Source organism: Epinephelus fuscoguttatus, linkage group LG11 (genome assembly GCF_011397635.1).
Source record: "Epinephelus fuscoguttatus linkage group LG11, E.fuscoguttatus.final_Chr_v1".
In the NCBI taxonomy this organism is placed as follows: Eukaryota; Metazoa; Chordata; class Actinopteri; order Perciformes; family Serranidae; genus Epinephelus; species Epinephelus fuscoguttatus.
The window spans coordinates 26490051-26510156 of NC_064762.1; the positions used below are offsets into that span (position 1 = coordinate 26490051).

The following is a 20106-nucleotide window of genomic DNA, read 5'->3' on the forward strand; positions in this document are numbered from 1 at the left end:
TGATTGCGATTACATTTATCTGTAATTTCATTACTTCTAACTAGGAACTCCCCAACACCGTCAACTACCACTGCACCACTGTAGAAAAAAATGTTAAAATTAAATTATATATATATGCACACACACACTTAAACTACCTCAAAATATTATAGGATAATTAAAAAAAAACTTACTATTAGTTTAGGGCTACTACAAAGTTAAAAACAGAACACAAACTATTTAAGAGCTAGAGCAAAAAAAAAAGTCAAATGTTTCCCTTGTGTGTCGCTGCTGTCCAAATAAAGGAGTAAATAAAGCTACAGGTGTGTCAGCTCTCCTCTCGCCATATTTATCCATCATTGTGACGTCAGTAGTTTCTGCTGAGCAGCCGAGCAGCCCTGCGCTGGTCTCGCGCCCGTCTCCCCCCCTTCACCATGACAACGACAGATTTCTAGCATCGTCAGAGGACACGCCGCTGGCTCCTGATTTAGAGACGGATATTATGTAAAATACCGTATGTTATAGGTGTATTACGGATATTTATTTCATGTAGGACGGTAACATCTGCCGTGTGGACCCGCATGAGTCGGACACCATCCGGAGGCAGCGAAGGAAGACGCCGTTAAACTGCGTGAACACCAACATGGCTCTCCTTCAGCATCCCCGGCTGCTGCTCGCCTATGTTGTGCTGTTGACCGCAGCCCAACGTACCCACACTCGCTCTTTGCCAATATCGGATCTAAAATCCAAGATATCAGGGGTGGAGGAGCTGTTGGAGGAATTCCACAAGCAGCTCCAGCAGGACCAGACGTACAGGGCGGGCGATGCGGTTGACTCCTGTGTGGGCGACTTCAACGCCGTCGGGGAGCGCATCATCCGGGCCAAGGCCTCCATCGAGCAAGGGGCCACCTTCCTGCTGGCCCCGGACAGGGTGTACACCTGGAAGGACTGCCTGCACGCCTGCTGCTCCCAGCCTCACTGCACCGTGGCGGTGGTGCAGCAGGACCTGAGGCAGCCCGGGGACAGTCTCAGCTGCTACCTGTTCAACTGCACCTACAGGAGTAAAAATGTCTGCTCCTTCGCTCCGCAGCAAGGCTTCACCACATACAGCATACATGGTGCCAACACGACGCAGGGACACCTCCCTGTTTCACCCAGCGGCTCAGCCAGGAGGCCCGGGGAGGGACATGCTGAGGAGGAGGACACACAAGGTGGGAGATGACAACAACATAGATATAAACAGTGCTGGTCTATATTATTGATCATGACTGAGAATAGTGTTGTGCATTGCATGCATTATAATCTGCTCATCAACATTATAAAAAATATGGTTACCATTGTATTTTAACAGTTTAATGTATTGTTTGCTATTTAATGTTTATAGTGCACACATAAAGGTGTCAGTGCAGGTTATAGAAAAATGACTTGACATTAGTTTGCTATGGGAAATGATTGTAGAAAAACAGGCGCAATAGGAAAACACAATGATGATACATATAGTGACTCATTGTGGTAACTGGAAAGTGACTTTATTATTCACCAGTTTTACACTTTCATTGCACTAAATAAAAAAAGCAGCAGTGAGTGTGATCATTTGCAGGACTGGTATACTGTAATCTAGGTGTAATCTAAAACCCCAAAAGTAATGTCTGCTTCATATTCCTTAAGGTTTGGGCAAAGGTTGGTGCATAAAACATTATCAAGCTTGAGAAAACTCAACTGCAGTCTAAACTGAATTTTATATCAGCTGTTTAAAATACATCTTAGCACGTTGGAGCTGGGCACTAGCACCTGCTGCTTATCTTTACAAAGCAGGCAGGGTGGGTTAATGATTTTCCTTTTATGTTCTAGCTGTGCAAAGTTGGATCAGGACACTGAGACCAGCAGCAGGTGCTTTTAAGACAGTAGTTTTCTCCTCTGTTAGTTTTAGTTAGTCTCCTCTGTTTTTTGCATTAAAATAAGAAAAGTGGACATTCTTTTGCAGTTATATTAGTGGTGAAATAATAAGCTGCAATGACTTGTCCACTAATTATTTTAATAAATTGTTAAACATATATATAGGAAGGAAAAAGTGAACACATCAGAGTATCGCAGTATTTTTGTGTGGCAATATCATGTCGTCACACAGTGCCAAGTATCGATTTTTTTATTATGTAAATTATTTCAAATACAAATGAACTTCGTTAGCCTGCTAGAATAATATAATCAATTGCTTTTTGAGTCCACTAGACACAATTTGCTGCTGCTGCTGCTGCTGCAAAAAAAAAAAAAGGCTAAAGTGAGATGAATGGACTGAAAACTTAATTTTATTAGATAAAACAGATGTTGACAAAGTTTTCCTTTGGGGACATAATAAATCGCAATATAGTTTATTGCAATACACAGCATATTGTGACATATTTAAAATCGCTGTAATGTTGTATCATGACTTAAGTATCGAGATAATACCATATCATGGATCCTCTGGTGATTCCCACCCCTAATATATCTAGATAAATAAATATATTCTTGTTTCAGCTTCTCCAAAATGAGTATTTGGTGCTTTTCTGTGTTTTATATCGTTCTTTTTTAATATTTTATTTATAGTTTTTCAGATTTTTACACAAACAACATAACTGCAAGTCACCCTACCCCCACCCCCAGAAATGAGCAATACAAAAAGAAAACTAAGAATACAAAGAAGAATAGAACAACACAAAATGAAAAATGCTCTTATAGGCAGTATGATCAGCAGAGAACATGAGATATACATAAACGTATAGTACAAGTACACATACATTGTTTGCACAAGCCATTATGAACAAGCATACATGCAAACACTTTGGGCCATTGTCGATAAATAGGACATGAATGGTTGCCCCTGGTTTTATATCATTCTTAATTAGATATGTTTGGGTTTTGGATTGTTAGTCAGACAAAACAAGATGTCTGAAGACATCACTTTTGGCTTTGGGAAATTATCATGGGTATCTTTAACTGTTTTCTGACAATTTAGACCAAATGATCAGTCAGTGAGGAAAGAAATCGTTAGTTACAGCCCTAAATAAGAACAATGTTATAATCAAATCCACACCCCAAAAAATAGTAATACAGTGAAGAACATATTTCATGTCTTAACCTGTAGTGGAAGAAAACTAGTATTAATGTAACAAAAGAGAGTAAAACTGAAACAAAGTAGGCATGTAGTGCATGTCCTGGATATTATCATGGTTTTCCTGTGTGATTTTGCAGACGTGGATGAGCCTCCTCGCAGTGACGCTGGACAGGATGTGGTGATCCAGCTGCCCACAGACTGGGCTGTCCTGGATGGACGGGATAGTGTGGATGACCATGGGATCAGCCACTATGAGTGGACTCTGGTCAAAGGAGACACAGCCATCAATATGAAGGTCAGTGTGTGTCTTGTATCTGTTCTATTCAGTGAAGACTAACCGCTAAGAATCTATAAAATGACTGTTAGCAGTTTAATTTGGGTGCTTGATGTGAGAGTGACAGCCTGAAAACAAAGACTGGAGGTAACAGAGTGAATTAAGGACATTTAGTGGAATAGCTCTGTTGTTCTCTCGTTTCAGGGATCAGACGATTCTAACATTTTAATTTGCAGAATGAATGGTCTCTAATCACCAGTGTCAAATTGCCTGTTTGTATAAGTTAAGTCAACAGGGCGGCCTGTGGCCAGAGCTCCATAATGCCTTGCTGTACCAACAGAGATAAGAGTTTATTACATTCAAACCTGTCCCAAGGACAGCAGCACTGTTGTTGCCCTCTGTTTACAGCCTTACAGGCAATGTGTGGAACGTCTTGTACAATGTGTCCTCCTTTTTTATCCTCACACTGTGGTCAGTTTTCACCAAAAAAGACATTCTTGACTGGTTATTTTCTCCATTGAAAATTTCACAAAAGATTTCCCACAAAATGTATGTGGTGACATAAACTACACATACAGTGAAATTGTTTAGTTTATTTTAGTGTTGTCAAAAATATCTGATTAGCAGTACATAACAGTTCTGTCCTTGTTGTTTGGTTAAAGCTTTACAAAATGTAACTTGTATGCCCTCAATGTCAATTTTCCTGTCATATTGAAAATATTATTGAATAACAGTATTCGTCAGGTGTTGTCTTCATCTTCTAACCGCTTCATCCTCTTGAGGGTCGCGGGGGGGGCTGGAGCCTATCCCAGCTGACATTGGGCGAGAGGCAGGGTACACCCTGGACAGGTCGCCAGACTATCGCAGGGCTGACACATAGAGACAAACAACCATTCACACTCACATTCACACCTACGGTCAATTTAGAGTTACCAATTAACCTAGTCCCCAATCTGCATGTCTTTGGACTGTGGGAGGAAGCCGGAGTGCCCGGAGAGAACCCACGCTGACACAGGGAGAACATGCAAACTCCGCACAGAAGGGCTCCCACGCTCGGGATCGAACCGGCAACCCTCTTGCTGTGAGGCGACAGTGCTAAGTCAGGAGTTGTATTAAAGTTAAAAAAATCCAGTATTGTGACACTAGTTGATTTCTATTTTTTGTGTATTTTAAGCCTTTATAGAACCTCTGTGCCACCAGTGCATCCCTCAAATGTTTTTACGCCTCCCCGCCCAACAATTGCCATGGCCAGAGGCATTATGTTTTCAGGTTGTCCATCCATACATTCATCCATTCCATTCTTGTGAACATGATATCTCAAGAACACCCAAAGGGAATTTCTTCACATTTGGCACAAACGTCCATATAGACTCAACAATAAACTGAAAAGATTTAAGTGGTTATAGATCAAAGGTCAAGGTCTCTCTGACCTCATCTGTGTCATTCATGTGAACGCAATATCTCAAGAACCCCATGACAGAATTTCTCCAAATTTGGCACAAAGATCCATTTGGACTTAATGATGAACTGATTAAATTTTGGTGGTCAAAGGTCAAAAGGTGAAGGGATAAAATGATGAAGTGATTTCATTTTATATCCAAAAGGTCAAAGGTCAACTTCACTGTGACATCATAATGTTCTGTAAAAACACTTTTCTGGCCATTACTCAACATCCTAATTCAGGATCAGAGAGACATTTGGTCAAACAGTGAATTGGTGACACTAATCTGGGGTGTTCCACCTTGAAACTGTGCTGATATTATACAGTGCTGTCGGGGTGAAGATGTGTGTGAAGCATCCATGTTTTCACAGACATGGATGTAACTTGTACATGCAACTTCACTGGTTCGCAGAGTCGTACCACTGTGAAGCGATAATTCTGAACATTTCTGTCTTTATGTGTTGAAGGCGACTCATCCAGGGCTGCTGAAGATCAGTGGTCTCCAGGAGGGAGTCTACTCCTTCCAGATGACCGTCACAGACACAGCGGGCCAGAAGAGCTCTGACAACGTCTCTGTCACTGTGCTGGCACCGAAACACCAAGCAGAAGGTGAACTGTTCACCAAAACATTTTATAATATGCTGGTGATATACTGAGAATCTTTTGGGTTGTTTATCTCAGCCATTTTAAATAGCAGCACTAATATAAACACTACTTTCACCATTTTCAAATAATAAAATCTGGGTTATTATGGTTACAGTGCAGGGCTGTTAGAAGATGTATAGCTGAACCTTTCTGTGTCCACAGTGTGTACAGGTGTCTGCTCAAAGTACCAGTTCAAGTGTGATGACGGTTGCTGTATTGACATCACCTACGCCTGTGATGGGAAGCAACACTGTTCTGACCGCTCTGATGAAGACTTCTGCCAAATCTGTAAGAAACCCTTGTTGTTCAGAAATACATGACTTGTTTTTTGTAACCAGCATACAGTGTTTTATACTCACTTGTATAATAAGGATCAGTTGAAAGAAAGCAAGAGTGAAGGAAAAACATAAGCAACATTCCACCATTCATTTGTTTGTCTGTGATTTCTTTAGTTGACAGCAGCAGGAAGTCAGTGACTCACAGCGCTGATCTGTCAAACTCTCATCGGCCTGTAGCCCAGACAGAGGAGGCAGAGGATGGCACCATGATCCACACTGTGCCCAGAAAGACCGTTCAGAACATCGTACCACCTCAGGACAGGAGCAAGGCGGCTTCTCCACAAAGTCCCAGTCAGCAGGAGGCTTCAGTCAGTCAAGGTAGGGTTCACGCTTAGATCTAGCATCTAATAACTGCACCAAAATACAGAAAATGTCGTTGTGCAGTGTAGTGATACAAACTAGAGTGGTTAGATGGGAATTTACAAGCATTTCTTGTACTTTAGCTGTATCTGTTAAAATGCTTCACAATATGATCCTCCATTAGTGTGTCATTAGTGCAGTATCCCTTTGTAAAGAGGCACAGAGTGTTTTCAGTGTGTGTCCTGGACATAGAGGCAGATGGAGCCCCTGTAGGCAGCCATTGAGTCATAGGGCTGGGCTCAAAATGCTGGCGAAGAAGCCACAGGGCCACTCAGCATTCCCTGGGAAAGCAGCTCTTTGCCTGCGTCCCCTCTGAGTGCTGGAACAAAGCCCCTCTGTCCCCTCCGCCATCTGATCCCTGAATCAGGCTGAGACTGACCAAAAGGACTTCTCCCCCCATTCGGTATTCTACCGCAGGTATTTCATTCTCAGGAGACTTTTCTTCAGTTCACGAATGCTCAGTCTCAAGTCTGAAGGCTTGGCTAACTGAGGTGATACCTCATTGTTTAGGACAATTGCATCAAAAATACTGTTGATTGTGAGTGTTGTTGATGAGATGCATTGACTCTGGTTGCTACTTCACATTATGATCTATCATTTAATCTACACTGTTGATTCTTGGTTCTTTTAGTTTTGTTTTTAACTCCACCAACTAGGCTTGGGTGGTATCATGTTATTATGATATACCAGGGTATTTAAAAAAAAATCCAGAGGGTATAATTTTCAGTACTGTCAAACATACAGATGCTCCTCTTTCTATTAAACTGATAAAGAAATGCTGTATTAGGTGATGTATTGCAGTACACAGCACTGGCCACCAGGGGTCAGTCTCTACTGGTTGAAAAGGTAGCTGAGCTGAGAAAGGTGACTGCGAGTAGTGGGCATAACGTTACAGAACTGTAAACAGCTTATTCCGACCAAAGCAGAGTGGGAAAGTAAATGGCGAATGTCTGGCATTCTTTGGTTGATGACAACATACAAAATTGTTGATGAATTTTCTCTTGTTCAACTAATAGTCCATGTAAAGCACTCTACATATGTGTAATATGAAATTGTCTGAAGGTGTGTCTGACTCTTTCTCTCTGTAGATCCATGTGCTGCAGCTCCAGTTGTTGGACCCTGTAAAGGCACCTTCCCACGCTGGTACTACGACCAAAATGCTGGAGAATGCAAACACTTCCTGTATGGCGGTTGCCAGGGCAACCATAACAACTTCCTCCAGGAATCTGACTGTGTCAGTGAATGTATACAAAAAGGTAAGACTCTGCTTCCGTCCATTTCTTTTAAAATCTAATTTTAAACTTGCAAGAAAAAAAAGAAAAAAACTACTATAAATTTGACCCTTCATGGAAATCTTTTAGGTCCAGCTTTCAAACCAGCAACTGTGGCTCCTCCCATCACCAAACAGACTGAGATAGGTAAGGCCAGAGTGCATTTCATTAAAACGTTACTGACATACTAAGAAATTAACAGTTTCCAAGTCTAATATGTATTTGTACCTTTCTTTGAAGCTGCCCCTAAAGTCTCCCAGAGCCAAGCAGAGAGCAACGCCCCCGTCTCCAAACCATTTCCTGTAAGAGGAGGGCATCCAGGACCGGAGTCAGGTGAGACCCAACAGGACAGTTTTGGCTTATATGTGCCTCTTGTTCTTTTTATGTCATGTTCTTCCTAATTTTCTGTTGCCTGTTTCCTCCTCTAGGTGCGATCCTTCCTCTTGCTCTCGGCATAATCATCACCGCTCTGCTGCTGCTCATGATTGGCTGTCGTCTCAGACTGGTTCGACACAAGCTGAAGAAAGCTCGTCCCCTCACCACAGAAGAGTCAGATTACCTCATCAACGGCATGTACCTGTAGCCAATCAGCCAGGGTGGGGCGGCAAATTCAAGAGCGCTGAGATCTGAGAAAGAGCAACACGGGTGTTGACGCCAGAGCCTGAGCCAGGACTTTTTGAATTTGCACTCTTGATTTGTCCTGACTTCAAGGTGAAAACATCCCATCTCTCTGCTGTCATTGACATTTCTGAACATGCCCATACTGAACCCCTCTGACTGGTGAATCCACTGCTGAAGGATGCTGCCTTCAAAGCCACTGACACTCATATTCAGATGCTTGTGAATTCAGATTTATGTTGTTTTAAGATTATCTGTTTGTGAATCCACGACGGAGGAGTTGACATTCCTGGTTCGATACTGATAAACAGCTGTATACATTCCCCCCACATGACTTCTGGGATACATACATACACACAAAAGAGACTCTTTTGTCCTCTAATTAATATTATTCCTTAAACACAGGTTACTTTGATATCATTTAAGTTTTGCCAGTGATGTATTTTCCCAACTGCTGTACAAAACATGTTGTATTTCTGCCACTAGGTGGCATGTTTGTGCTTTACATTTCACTTAAATAAAGGGCAGAAATGTAACACATCAGTGCGCCTGTCATGGTGCACTTTTACGACTGATTAGGAATCAATGACAAATTACCAGTATTCATAGTTCCTCAGAAGCATATAAAGCCATAGCGAAATCTATTGCCCCAAACCTATTACTGTCTAAATTTTGTTGCATATATTTCCTTATGAAGCAAACTTATGTGGAGTATCTATTATATTTGCGCATATGTATTCCCTTAAAGTGCTGTCTTTCATGTGAGATATTAAAGTTTATTATATATCAAAATATACTGGTGCAGTCTGTTGATAGTTGAAGTGATTAACAAGAAATGCAAACTACCTTTTTACATATCTTTATCTCATAAATTACCACTGAAGATAGTGAGGTCATTAGTTTGTTGTCAATGTTGTAGGGGGTTAAATTATAGGTTTTGTTTTATTCAAAGCTGATTGTCATATGTCCGTCTTAAATTTTACTATTTGTATATCCATTCCGAAAAGAAAATGTCAATAAAATCATTAAATGGGGGAAAGATTAGGAGTGCTGTTGCCATGAGGGGCAACCCTAAACACTGTTGGGGCATCCACAGGAATGTCAGGACCCAAGGTTTCCCAGCAGAACACTGCATCGTAACAACATGATCAATTTTATCCTTTTCATCTATTAGTGGTTTGAATGTTGTGGCTGCTACTGTAGGCGTGTATCTAACAATGGGCTGCAGCCTGCACACAAAAGATTCAACAACAAAAGGCAGACAAAAACATAAGCATCTCTTTATTTTCATGTGCCATTCCAGAAACTGTGAAAGCCAAGTATCTTCCATCACTCCAAAATAAAATGTACTTTTTGATTTCAAGAAAACAGACATTCATTTGCTTTATATTGTTGGAGTTTATTTTGGCAAAGCAGTGACTATCTCACTTAGCATCAGTCACTAGAAGAGCCTGCGCGAATTGTTAATGGAAAAAAAACAGCGGCAGAAAGCAACACATCACCAGGTGTAAAAAGCACAGCCCTGCATGTGCACGTGTGTCGGTGTTATTAGTGCTCGGCTCTCTTTGGAGTATGCTCAGTATGATCCAATGCGCTGCTTATTCTATGTGTAGAATGATGTAAGAGTGCTGCACATCGAACGGGATGTGGGGGTAACATCAGCCAGTGTGTTGCCTGCGTGTGTGTGTGTGCTCCTATTACCGCTGGCAGGGGGGAAAAAGCTCATGTTAGCAGAGAAGTCTACAGTTAGATGATCCACACACACACACGCTGTAGCTAGGTGAATAATCTAAAAACTGTCAGGCTTTCCTCGTCATTGTCCGGCATTCCTCTTACATTCAGCTTTGATGGTGCTGAAATGTAACACTGTAAAAATGGCTGATTGCGATTCATATGGTAAAACCACAAAAAAACCTAAAATCCAGCAGTTTAAAATACACAACCAAAAGATGCAGGCCTGGAAAGAAAAACGAAACCACCCTCTCTGATATTTGTTTGCTGAGCTTGAAGCAGTCTCTCTTCCCTGCCCCTCTGGGCTGTCATCAATGTGATACTCTAGTCCATCGTTAGACTTTAACAAAAAAAAAAAAAAAAAAAACACAGAGCATGTTTTGTTATGCTTTGAACAGAATGCCATGGGCTGTCTGACCCCATCCAAGCTTCTCCAGGTTCAAACTTAAAGGTGGATAATGGACTGTCTTCCTCTTCAAAGTTCATCCCTGTGACAAAGAAGTCAAATGTTAGAAAAGGTAGAAGAGAAAAAGAGCTGCATGCAAGACACAACCATCCTCCTGTCATGCAAACACAAAGAGTTAGAATCACATGCAAAAATGTTAAGATCACAGGAAAATGCACACAGTTACTGGTTGTTGTCTACATCTCACAGAGAAGAAGATCAAACTAAATAGCTGGTAAGTTTGGTTTTAATGGCCTACGTGCATCCAAATTGACAAAGAAGTCATGCTCTGGAAAACCAAGCCAGTGCTAGTTCAGTCTCTTCGGTGTTTGGGCTCCAAAACAACTTCAGATTTCATCAGCCAGGCGGGTTTGTTTGAATCAATTTGGAACTGCGGTGTTAAAGAAAAGTGATGAAGGAAACGTGCAGCTAGTTTCGTATGGTTTGGAAGAAGCAAAAAATGTCAACAAGCAGCAAAATGCAGCCCCTTGTGATCCATTGCCTGCTCCAAGCCACACCATTTCACCTTTGCCACTGTGAGAAGGAGAGAGGGGGGAGGAGGGGGAGAAGGAAGTCACTTCCACCTGGAACACTGCGCCTCTTTGTCTGTTAAAGGCACATAAATCACCCCCATCAAGGCCTTCATTTTGGTGCTGCCGTCCTCCATCTTATCATACTGCTCAAGCATCTGGTTTCCTCCGGCCGGGCCGACGGGCAGGATCAGTCGGCCGCCAGGCTTCAACTGGTCCAAAAGCTGGGAGACAAACAAGGTACACGTACTGCGTCAGAGGCATGGTGACACAAAAGAGCAAAGCAGCATGCGTTTCAAGGCATTCCAAGATTGATAATTCAATCCTGTTGGAAACATAACATTTTATTACATTTGGGGAAATCAAATTTCCTATTTTATTTGTTTTTAAATCGAATTGGGACAATGTGACCTTGATCATCTGCACCAGGGAAGTAGTCAGAGAAACTCACAGCTTGGGGGACATTAGGTGCTGCTGCGCCAACATGGATGGCATCATAAGGCGCTTCCTCATTGTGCCCCATTCGCCCGTCTCCCACTGAAACACACAAACAGTAACTTCATCATAATGTACTTTTACATTTATACTACACGGGAAATTCTTCTTAAAGTCTGTATCTGATGATGCTTTCCATTACTGATTAACCCACTGATCATGTTTTCAATTAGCTAGTTAATTTATTTGTCTAATAAACATCACAGATACAGGTAATTTCCCATCATACTTTAGTTACCAGAGCCCAAAGACATGAAGCTGGGTCATACAGACAAAGATATTGTCACTCAATACGCTGATACTTTATCGGGAAGGTGAAAATACTTTGAGGATGGCATTTTGTTTCTTTAACAATGAGCATTAACCCCTCTGAAAATGTATAAGTTTACAAGTTATGTCTTAAAGGTTCAGTGTGTAGGATTTTAGGACATCTGTCGGCAGAAATGGTATTCGTTTATAATCACCTGAAACTACGAATCGTTAAGTTTTCGTTACATAAGAATGAGCGCTCATTTAAGCTCAACTTAAGATACGCAGACAGAGAAGGACGGAGCCTTCTGTCCCTACGTTGTGTTCATTGTTTTCTATGTTTGTGCACGTTTTCTGAAAGCTTACGATTCAGACAAAACGGAGCAGTGCTATCAGAGATCGTGGAGGCAGTGGAGTATAGTTAAAGCACGATACAACTGTAGGAGACAATAAAGACATTTAAATAATGGCGGAACTGAACGAATTGGTAATATAGTGACAAGTGTTCTCCATCCACATGTCGGGATGTGTCTACAATGCTGCCTGTTTAACGGAACAAAGTTTATGACCTCCTCCGCTGTCACCTCGTTTGCTGTTGTGTGAAACTTTAGACTCTCCCCCCTTTTCTATAATGTTTTCAATTCAATAATCTCTACTGGCATGACATTTCTTATGTGTTGCCAAAACACAATCACAATTTAAGAGGGTGAAAAGTCAAAAATAATTACAGACAATGTTATTAAGTGAAGGAGTAAATAGAAAGGCAGTGTGTGATCTGTGATGAGATCAACTATGGGTTGGTGTGCTGGTTACGCTGTGACATGTCTGTTGCATCTGTGGCGCTGACAATAATTTCTCCAAGCAGATGTCACATTTTAGTCTGGTCAGAGAGTGTATGAAAATCTTTGAGTTTACATGTCTTCATATGTGCTGCATTGTAGCAGGAAATGTTGCTCTGTCTCCACCTGTCTCTGAGGACACAGCCTGTCTTCTCTAGGCAGTCAGGTCTGCCTGTGTCTGCCAGTCTCTATGTCCAGGCTGTGATCACTGAGTCTGTACATAGTCAGCACCTGTCTCAGTTTCTGATCTGTCACTGCTGTCAGATAGTTTGCCATCACATACTGTCTGTTTAGGGCCAAAAAGCATTTGTTTCGGGTTTTTGTGGTCCCATGACTGATGCAGTTTTCTTTTTCTTTAGCTAAAATTTGGTTGGGCTGGATTGTGTGAGGGTTGTCCTGAGGGCTTGTCCTGTTAGAGGACACATGGAAGTATGAAGGTTTGTGAGGTTTACAACATTTGAAACAGAAGTATCTATTTTTGTATGTAAAGGGAGCATAGATGAGTCTTGACCTGTTGATATTTACATCGGCCATGTTGTTCTACAGTAGCCCAGAACAGACAAATCAAACACCTGCTCCAGATATTGCTCCATTTGTGTTTTCTTGTTGTTGACTGACTAAACTGAGACATAAGATGACAGGAAAAAAAAACTGGACCTAAAATAAACAGCCGCGTTTGCAACAATCTGACAAAACGCTGTAGTTGCAGTATGTCCTTAATGAACAAAAAGGAAAGGTCGACTGTCTACTATTTTTTATCACCTAATTCTATCAGCACCACCGCCCTCCTGCAGAGCAAGTGAAAGTAGGTGCTCGCTGCTCAATTATTTAGTGCTGCACAACCCCGTCGACTGAGCTACTGTAGGTCTGGTTCCCCACCAAAAAGAGGACAGCAAAGACGAAGGAGCATTACACGGCACTTTGTTTTGAGAGGAAGAGTCAGCTGAAATTTCTGCAAATCATTTCCAACAAATACTAAACGCCTGTTACCTTCAATCAATGAAATCTTACCTATTAGCTTGACTCTGCCTGATGTTATCAAACTGGGATCATCTTTCTTCACATTGGTTATAGATTCGTCTACCAGCTCTTTGATGTGATCAATTCCTATAACTTTCCCTTTAGGACCGACCTGTGGAGCGCAGAGGGAGGGTGCTTGGGTCATGCAACATCATCACAACATCCAACATCTCATTTCACGTCGATTGGTTGACAGGCTAATTCATCTAAAAGTTCAAATCAATCAGAATGCCGCCAAAGAGAAATTGTGTGTTTACCCGTCATGTGTGGCTCACCATTCGTGCGAAGCAAGCCGACAGGATCCCACTGCCGGAGCCGACGTCCAGGGCTTTGGCTCCCTCATACAGCTGGTCATGTAGAAGCTCCAGGGCATAGGCGTGCTGGGTGGAGGGAGGGGACGCCGACAAGAAAACTGCATTACAAACCATACCAGTCAGCATTTATATTGCATCTAACACCAGCTGTGGTGAGGTGAAGTCCTACCAGTACATCTGTGGGGCACAGCTAGATGACCAATTTGTGTCTGTCTGTGACTGTTATCATTCTTCAGTTTGTATTAGAAAGATTTGACAAGCTCACAGTCAACAGAAATACATGAAATTGCTGCCATTGTAATCCACTAAAGATAGATGATAAGGTTTGATTTGAAAGGGGAGGACAATTTGTATTTCTCTGACTGCTTCTCTTTGTTATCTATTGAATGACTGAATGAGAGCAAGTTTTATAAAAATGCAGAAATATCTGAGAGTGTTTTAAAGTCATACCATGTGTGGGGCGCTGATGGTTGCTTGATAGCCTTTTGGTTAAAAGAGAGATTTCGTTAGTTGGTTCCTCTGATATCAGACTGCATTTGAATTCCAGACTGTGCTACCATGCATGAGTGAATACGTGAGCAGACGTACCTATTGACTGTGGAGAGTCCATGTACGGATTACACCTAGAGAAATGGGCTCGGTCTGTGGCCAGCATGACTTCATAGACCTTGTCGGACTTAATAATGCCATTTTCTGGGGATGCAAAAGAGTACGTGTCACTGTGTGTGAGATGGAAACGTGAACAAACACCAGGCAGGAATATATTACACAATCTTGCAGCAGATGTAAAAAGAAATACATAAAAGAAAAATAACATAAAGGCAAAGACAGGGAGAATTCTGGGATATTAGGCATTACACAACCAGTTACTATAATTGGTACGTTTGGGGTGTGTGACATGATGCAATTTAGCGTGATAATTTGTCAACCAGCCGAACTGATATCTATCTAGTGAATCCGTGCATCCCTAATTTTTGTCACTGTGATTATGATAATTCATTGTATTGGAAAATTATATTGCAATTATTTTGACAAATACTGTGATTGCACAATACTTGTGATTTTTACATTTTATTTTCACAAAAATATATATATATGAAAAAAATTCTGTACCAAACAAACCCGTTCCATTATGTATGGAGTATGATTTGTAGGTCGGGGCACATTTGTTGCACCACAAAGATTCATTTATAAGAGTATGTTGTGACACATTTTACCTTCATCAAAAAAAATACAGCTCCTGCAATTTGGATGTTGTGTTTGGCAATATTGTGATTTCAATAATATGCTGGTTAATTGTGCAGCTCTAGTAATGGTGCATATTAAAAGGAGAATAAAATGAACTGTAATAATGTATTAATTGTAGTGTATATACAGGGAGATCAGTGAAAAACACTGAGAAAAAGAGGAATAAAAAAAATCTAAAAATATATGCATGAAAATGAAGTTGCTAATCACAATATGTCCTGTATCAAAAACTGAGAATATCAGAAGATGCAGGACAAACTGAAGTCAGCAGCACACAGACAGGAGGCTTACAGCAAAGTGTCAAAGTTCATAGACATGTGGTGGAAGAAACTAAAAAAGCAGAGTTAGTCTAACATTCAAAATGTAATCAGCAATCTGTTGTATCATCTGTAAATGGTAGACGATGTTGCATGAAAAAAAAGTGATAAAAAAAGCTCCCTGAAGAAGTGTTAGTGTCTTCAGAATAATCCCCCCTAACAGGTTTCTGTAGCAGCTGGTGCCAACGGCAGGAAAAGCCAACGACAGCCGGCGCTGCTCTCATTACCATCTCTTCTCACCGTCAGAGCTATGTGCCGCTTTAGGGATACATTACAAATAAACCATACAGGCTGCCAGATAGACACCTACTAGTGATTTCGGAAATTAAAATAACCCATACTGGCAGATTTCAAGCTGTTTTTTCCTATTCAAAGTATTTCTTAGAATTAAAAGTTGTCCGTGCAAGCCCCCAGGTGAAGCCAAATAACTGTAGGTTGTTTTTTCAGGCTTTAAATCCACTCAGAATACATTTTGGAGGCACATGAAATTTTCCTCCATCACAAAACAACTGAGTGCTGAACTTTAAGAATTCATGAGGCAGTCAAGGTTTTAAAAAATGCAACCGGGTGACCTGTTACTGCCTGTACTGACCAGTACTGAGCACTGGTCAGGAGGACACAAACAATAAACAAAAAAAAAAAAGTTGTGAATTAGCATGCATCCTGAGTGTGACCTGCTTAAATCCAGTTCATGCAAACTAAGGATTAAATGTGAGATATTCCCGCATCTCAACAGGTCAGGGTCCAGGGAAGAGTTCAATCAGGAGCAGAAAACTGAAGTAATTACCACTTACAGAGCAAATAGAACATCTGCAACAATGAAAAACTATATAGTCGCAGTTGAAGGTTTTAAGTTGAAAACTTAAGCTAGAAAAAAAACGCATTTGCATAATTGGCAGACATCATAAAGGGATGCTGCTGGAATTGGCTGAAAAGGCTTTTGGTGAAAGACTAATTTACTTCTTGCGGATTTCCAGCATTTTATTATCCTGCATGACAGAGCTGGTTTCAACTTCCTTATATCCTTTTTTCCCACCATGCACAATTGCAACATATGGTCAAAAATAAACTGAGACATTGAATCATATCTGCTAAGTGAGATAAAGAAAGGAGGACATGCAAATAAAGCCTTACGTTTAAAAAAGGCAAATGAGCATGACTGACCACTGCCCTCAATCTATGCCGCTTTTGGCAAAACACTTGCAGCCGGACTATCTGTTGCAATGCTCTTCTGGACTGCACAGAATATTAATAGCCCTGGTAGATACTTTATACTGAATGTGGACATGCACATTTAAGCCTGTGGATATCATCAGATCATTTTTGCTATATGCAAGCTATCATGTCAGAACACAGCTTGAACCTGGGCACAATAGCTATCAACCACTGAGTTTCCCTCTTCACCACACAATGCACAGTCATTTGACTGCAGAATAAACCATGTGGCACTGATGGCATCAATCATAGTGGACTTAGCACCAGATAGCAGCGGTCTAGCAGGGTGGCACACTGAGTCACTGCTCTGCTTTTTTCGCAGAGCAACGACTAACTGCTGCTGTGACACAGCATGCTGCCATTTTCAATCACCCACGAACAAAAGCAGTGCAGAAACTAGCCTTACGTTTACAGCTGTCAGTGTCATTCATGTTAAAGTAAAGTGAACTGCACAGAGACAGCTGGCCACTAACGGATGGTCAGAACTGCAGCCTGCCCTCCATCCAAGATTTATACTCCTCTATAGTCAGGAAGCAGACAAGTAACCTCACTGTAGACCATCACACCCTGGACACACACACCCTAATCTAACTCCCCCCACCTGCCATCACTCTAATGAACAGTTAAATCAGTCATACACTGTCAATAACCCTTTAACACCAATGCACCACATTTTACACGTACATATCATCTGTCACTCCCAATATGAATCCTGCAAACTCTCTATACATGTATAACCGCACATAGTCCATGTATATCAATTGAGTACTTATTTTACTGGACTATATGCATAATATACAACTTATAGACACACTTAACTTGTATACAGACGTTTTACTTGTATTGTTGGTCATTGGATATACACCTATTGTCACATACTTGTGCTCATAGTAGTGCTGCCCATGTTTTACTTTTATTTATCCAGCTTTGTTGCCCTTATTTTTAGCTATTATTAGTATTTATGAGTAAGTTAATTTAGAGAAATGCAAACAAACAGAAAACGGAGTCAAATTTCTCGTATATGTACAAATACCTGGTCAATGAAGGTGATTGTGATTCTAATCAATGAATGTGGGCAGGGCAGTTAGCATCGCTGCTAACGCTAGCTACAACGTCCCAAATGACGCACATAGAGCTAGCAGGCTAAGCTAACCTCACACAAAACTGAAACTGCACAAATTATATGTGCCTATTAGGTAATGCGTGTCTGTATTGTTAGTTTAGTTTTTCGAAGCGGCACGAGCGGCATGTATCAGCTCCACGGCGTAAACGTGGTTCGGGAGAGGGGTGGAGAGAGGTAACGCTGGGTCAACAACAACATACCACATAGCTTAGCAACCAGCAGCTAGCTCCTGTGTTCAAACCGTAGCCTCCAAACTAAAACCGTTATCGGGCGTCGCGCGTGCGAAGGCGTCGGTGCTGCTGCAGTAGAAAACGTTAGGACTTACTGCGGAGGTTGTTAACAAGCTCTGCGTGGCTGGCTCCTCCAGATTTCCAGGCCATTATTAAACACACTTTGCGGAGTAAGTAGACAGCAGCTGTCAGTGCCGCGCCTGCGCCAAATGTTTTGCCGATGAAGCTGACGACCTCCAGAACAGACGGCGGAGCGGCAGACACGTCACGAGGCATCCGAAATGATTTCACTGCGGGGCGGCTTTTATTACACGCACCCCGATACAGAACAGTGACATTTTTCTTAATGAAATTAATAATGTTTTCTTGAAATATAAGCCTCAGCTTGGGTTAATTTCACAGGGGAAAAGCCACATCGCTCACTCAGTGCGTTATCAGATTTGCCGCAGTAACATAGACGGTGGCCGGTAGGTGGAGTGCGACACTTGCTAACCCGTGGGCAGGACGACTATGTACATATGTGCAAAAATAACTGCACATTTTAATATTACATATATAAAGCAGCAGTAACCATCAATAGAAATAAAATATCTATGTATAAATATTCTGTAACCTACGAACTAAGGTGACGTCATGGAGTATGACATCTTGAGCTCTTTAAATATTAGCAGCCAGTAAACAGACATGACATCACTGTTACTACAAATGTGCTTTACATGTTACAGTCATTGTTACTGGTCTGCGACAAAAAGTATGCGCAGAGCAAAGGGTCAAATAATAATAATGAGTACTGCAGCTATGACAAGTAGGGTATAACAACAAAAATGGTTATGTTGCATTTTATTAAATGATTGAAATGATTAAATATTTTCACAATACGTTTTACTTTTTATGAGAAAGGGTTTTGACTGAATACTTAATGCATTCAGGTCAAATGGTACATATTTCGGAAGTGAAACCAGCATGTTTGTAGGCTACCAGGTGCCATGAAATCATGAGTCATGCTCATGTGTGCCACCCTTTGAGTCCAAAACAAATTTCCCTATGGGACAATAAAGTATACCTTACCTTACCTTATATTAATGATTTAATGAATTAATGACTGAACTGATGATGGATTTAACCATTTAAAAAACAAACATGAATGCCCCATTTTACCTGAACATGTCATCAGAGTGAGGCAGAGGTTTTCCATGTGTTCGAAGTTTATGAAATATTTTACTTGGCATACTTCCTGTATATAAATTTAGCAGAGAACTCTAACAAGTTGTAAAGTAACACTTAATCTTCAGAGTTTTAAGTGGTTTTCTTGGTAATCTACCAAAAAGTCTCCCTGACTTCAACCTACATAAATAGTTCTAAGAAATAAGTACTGAATATATACATGGACTGGATGATTATGTACAGCATGTGTATATACATTATACTGTATATAAAACTTGTGGGATTTATATTGGCAGTGACAGATGATATTGTTTGTCTACATATTGAAATTGGTGCATTAAAAACTGTTAAAGTATAATTTATAATGTGAGAAGTAGGTGTTTTGGTGTTGCAGGAAAACATAATGGCATAATACAGATTTGGTGTGCAGGGGATAGTACACAAATACAGTTACAAAAAATCCAGGGGTATGTCACATCAGAGAAAAAATATATAACAAAACATACAGATATTGAGTGTCTTGGCAGCCTTTTTGTCGAATTAGAGAATAGTTTTACTTTTAAATATTGCTTCACATCCTTCAAGAAAACAACAAAAAACATTTTACATTTATGAGTAAAAACATTTTCCAATATCATCATCAAATATATTATAAAAATATTAGTTTTCTTTACTTGGGGTGTTAGAAAAGACCAAACATCACATTTTCCCATGGTTATGTAAAGTCTTTGCAAAGGTCTTTCCAGAATCTCTTGGTGTGAGAACAGTGCCAAAATAGGTATTAACTTTTGTTGCATATTCATTATAAAAAGAGCAGTTTATGTTAAATACAATAAAACACATTTCAGTCATTTTTATTATTTAGGTAGTATATTCTCTGTAGTAGTGATGGGTTGTTTATGGAGAGAAATACCAAGAAAATGTGGCCAAATCAACATGAAAAACAAACACTACAACAGAACATAAAAGCAATAAAACCCTATTTTAATAATAGTATAATAATACTGTGTAATAAAATAATGTTTCATGACAAGAGAGCCTATGGACTTGTGTAAAAAAAAAAAAAAAGAAAAATACAAAAAAGTTATTTGGGGAAATATTTTGTTTGTCATTAGCATCTCATCATCTTATATCAAGTTTACCTTTTTAATTCAACATACGCAATA

General features: G+C 40.6%; 2 protein-coding genes across 3 annotated transcripts; one reads left to right on the top strand and one right to left on the bottom strand.

Moving 5' to 3' along the window:
• The first annotated feature begins 352 nt into the window (after positions 1-352).
• Positions 353-8812, top strand: lrp11 (low density lipoprotein receptor-related protein 11). The gene is given in 10 exon segments (XM_049589962.1): positions 353-602; positions 605-1190; positions 3211-3368; positions 5256-5397; positions 5596-5721; positions 5886-6089; positions 7220-7387; positions 7493-7549; positions 7643-7735; positions 7831-8812. Coding segments are annotated over 10 exon segments (1731 nt in total). The 5' UTR covers positions 353-560; the 3' UTR covers positions 7986-8812.
• A 472-nt stretch (positions 8813-9284) lies between these two features.
• pcmt (protein-L-isoaspartate (D-aspartate) O-methyltransferase) lies at positions 9285-18094 on the bottom strand. Of its 2 annotated transcripts, none has more exons than XM_049589963.1 (8): positions 17872-18094; positions 14232-14336; positions 14094-14125; positions 13605-13709; positions 13321-13441; positions 11178-11263; positions 10781-10950; positions 9285-10239 (listed from the first exon to the last, which is right to left on the bottom strand). In XM_049589963.1, the coding sequence occupies exons 1-8, from the start codon at positions 18050-18052 to the stop codon at positions 10227-10229; spliced, it is 813 nt and encodes a 270-aa protein (XP_049445920.1). In that variant the 5' UTR covers positions 18053-18094; the 3' UTR covers positions 9285-10226. The 2 variants fall into 2 exon arrangements, with proteins under 2 accessions (XP_049445920.1, XP_049445922.1); XM_049589965.1 differs by having other exon boundaries at positions 10723-10950; positions 17872-18087.
• Positions 18095-20106: the final 2012 nt, after the last annotated feature.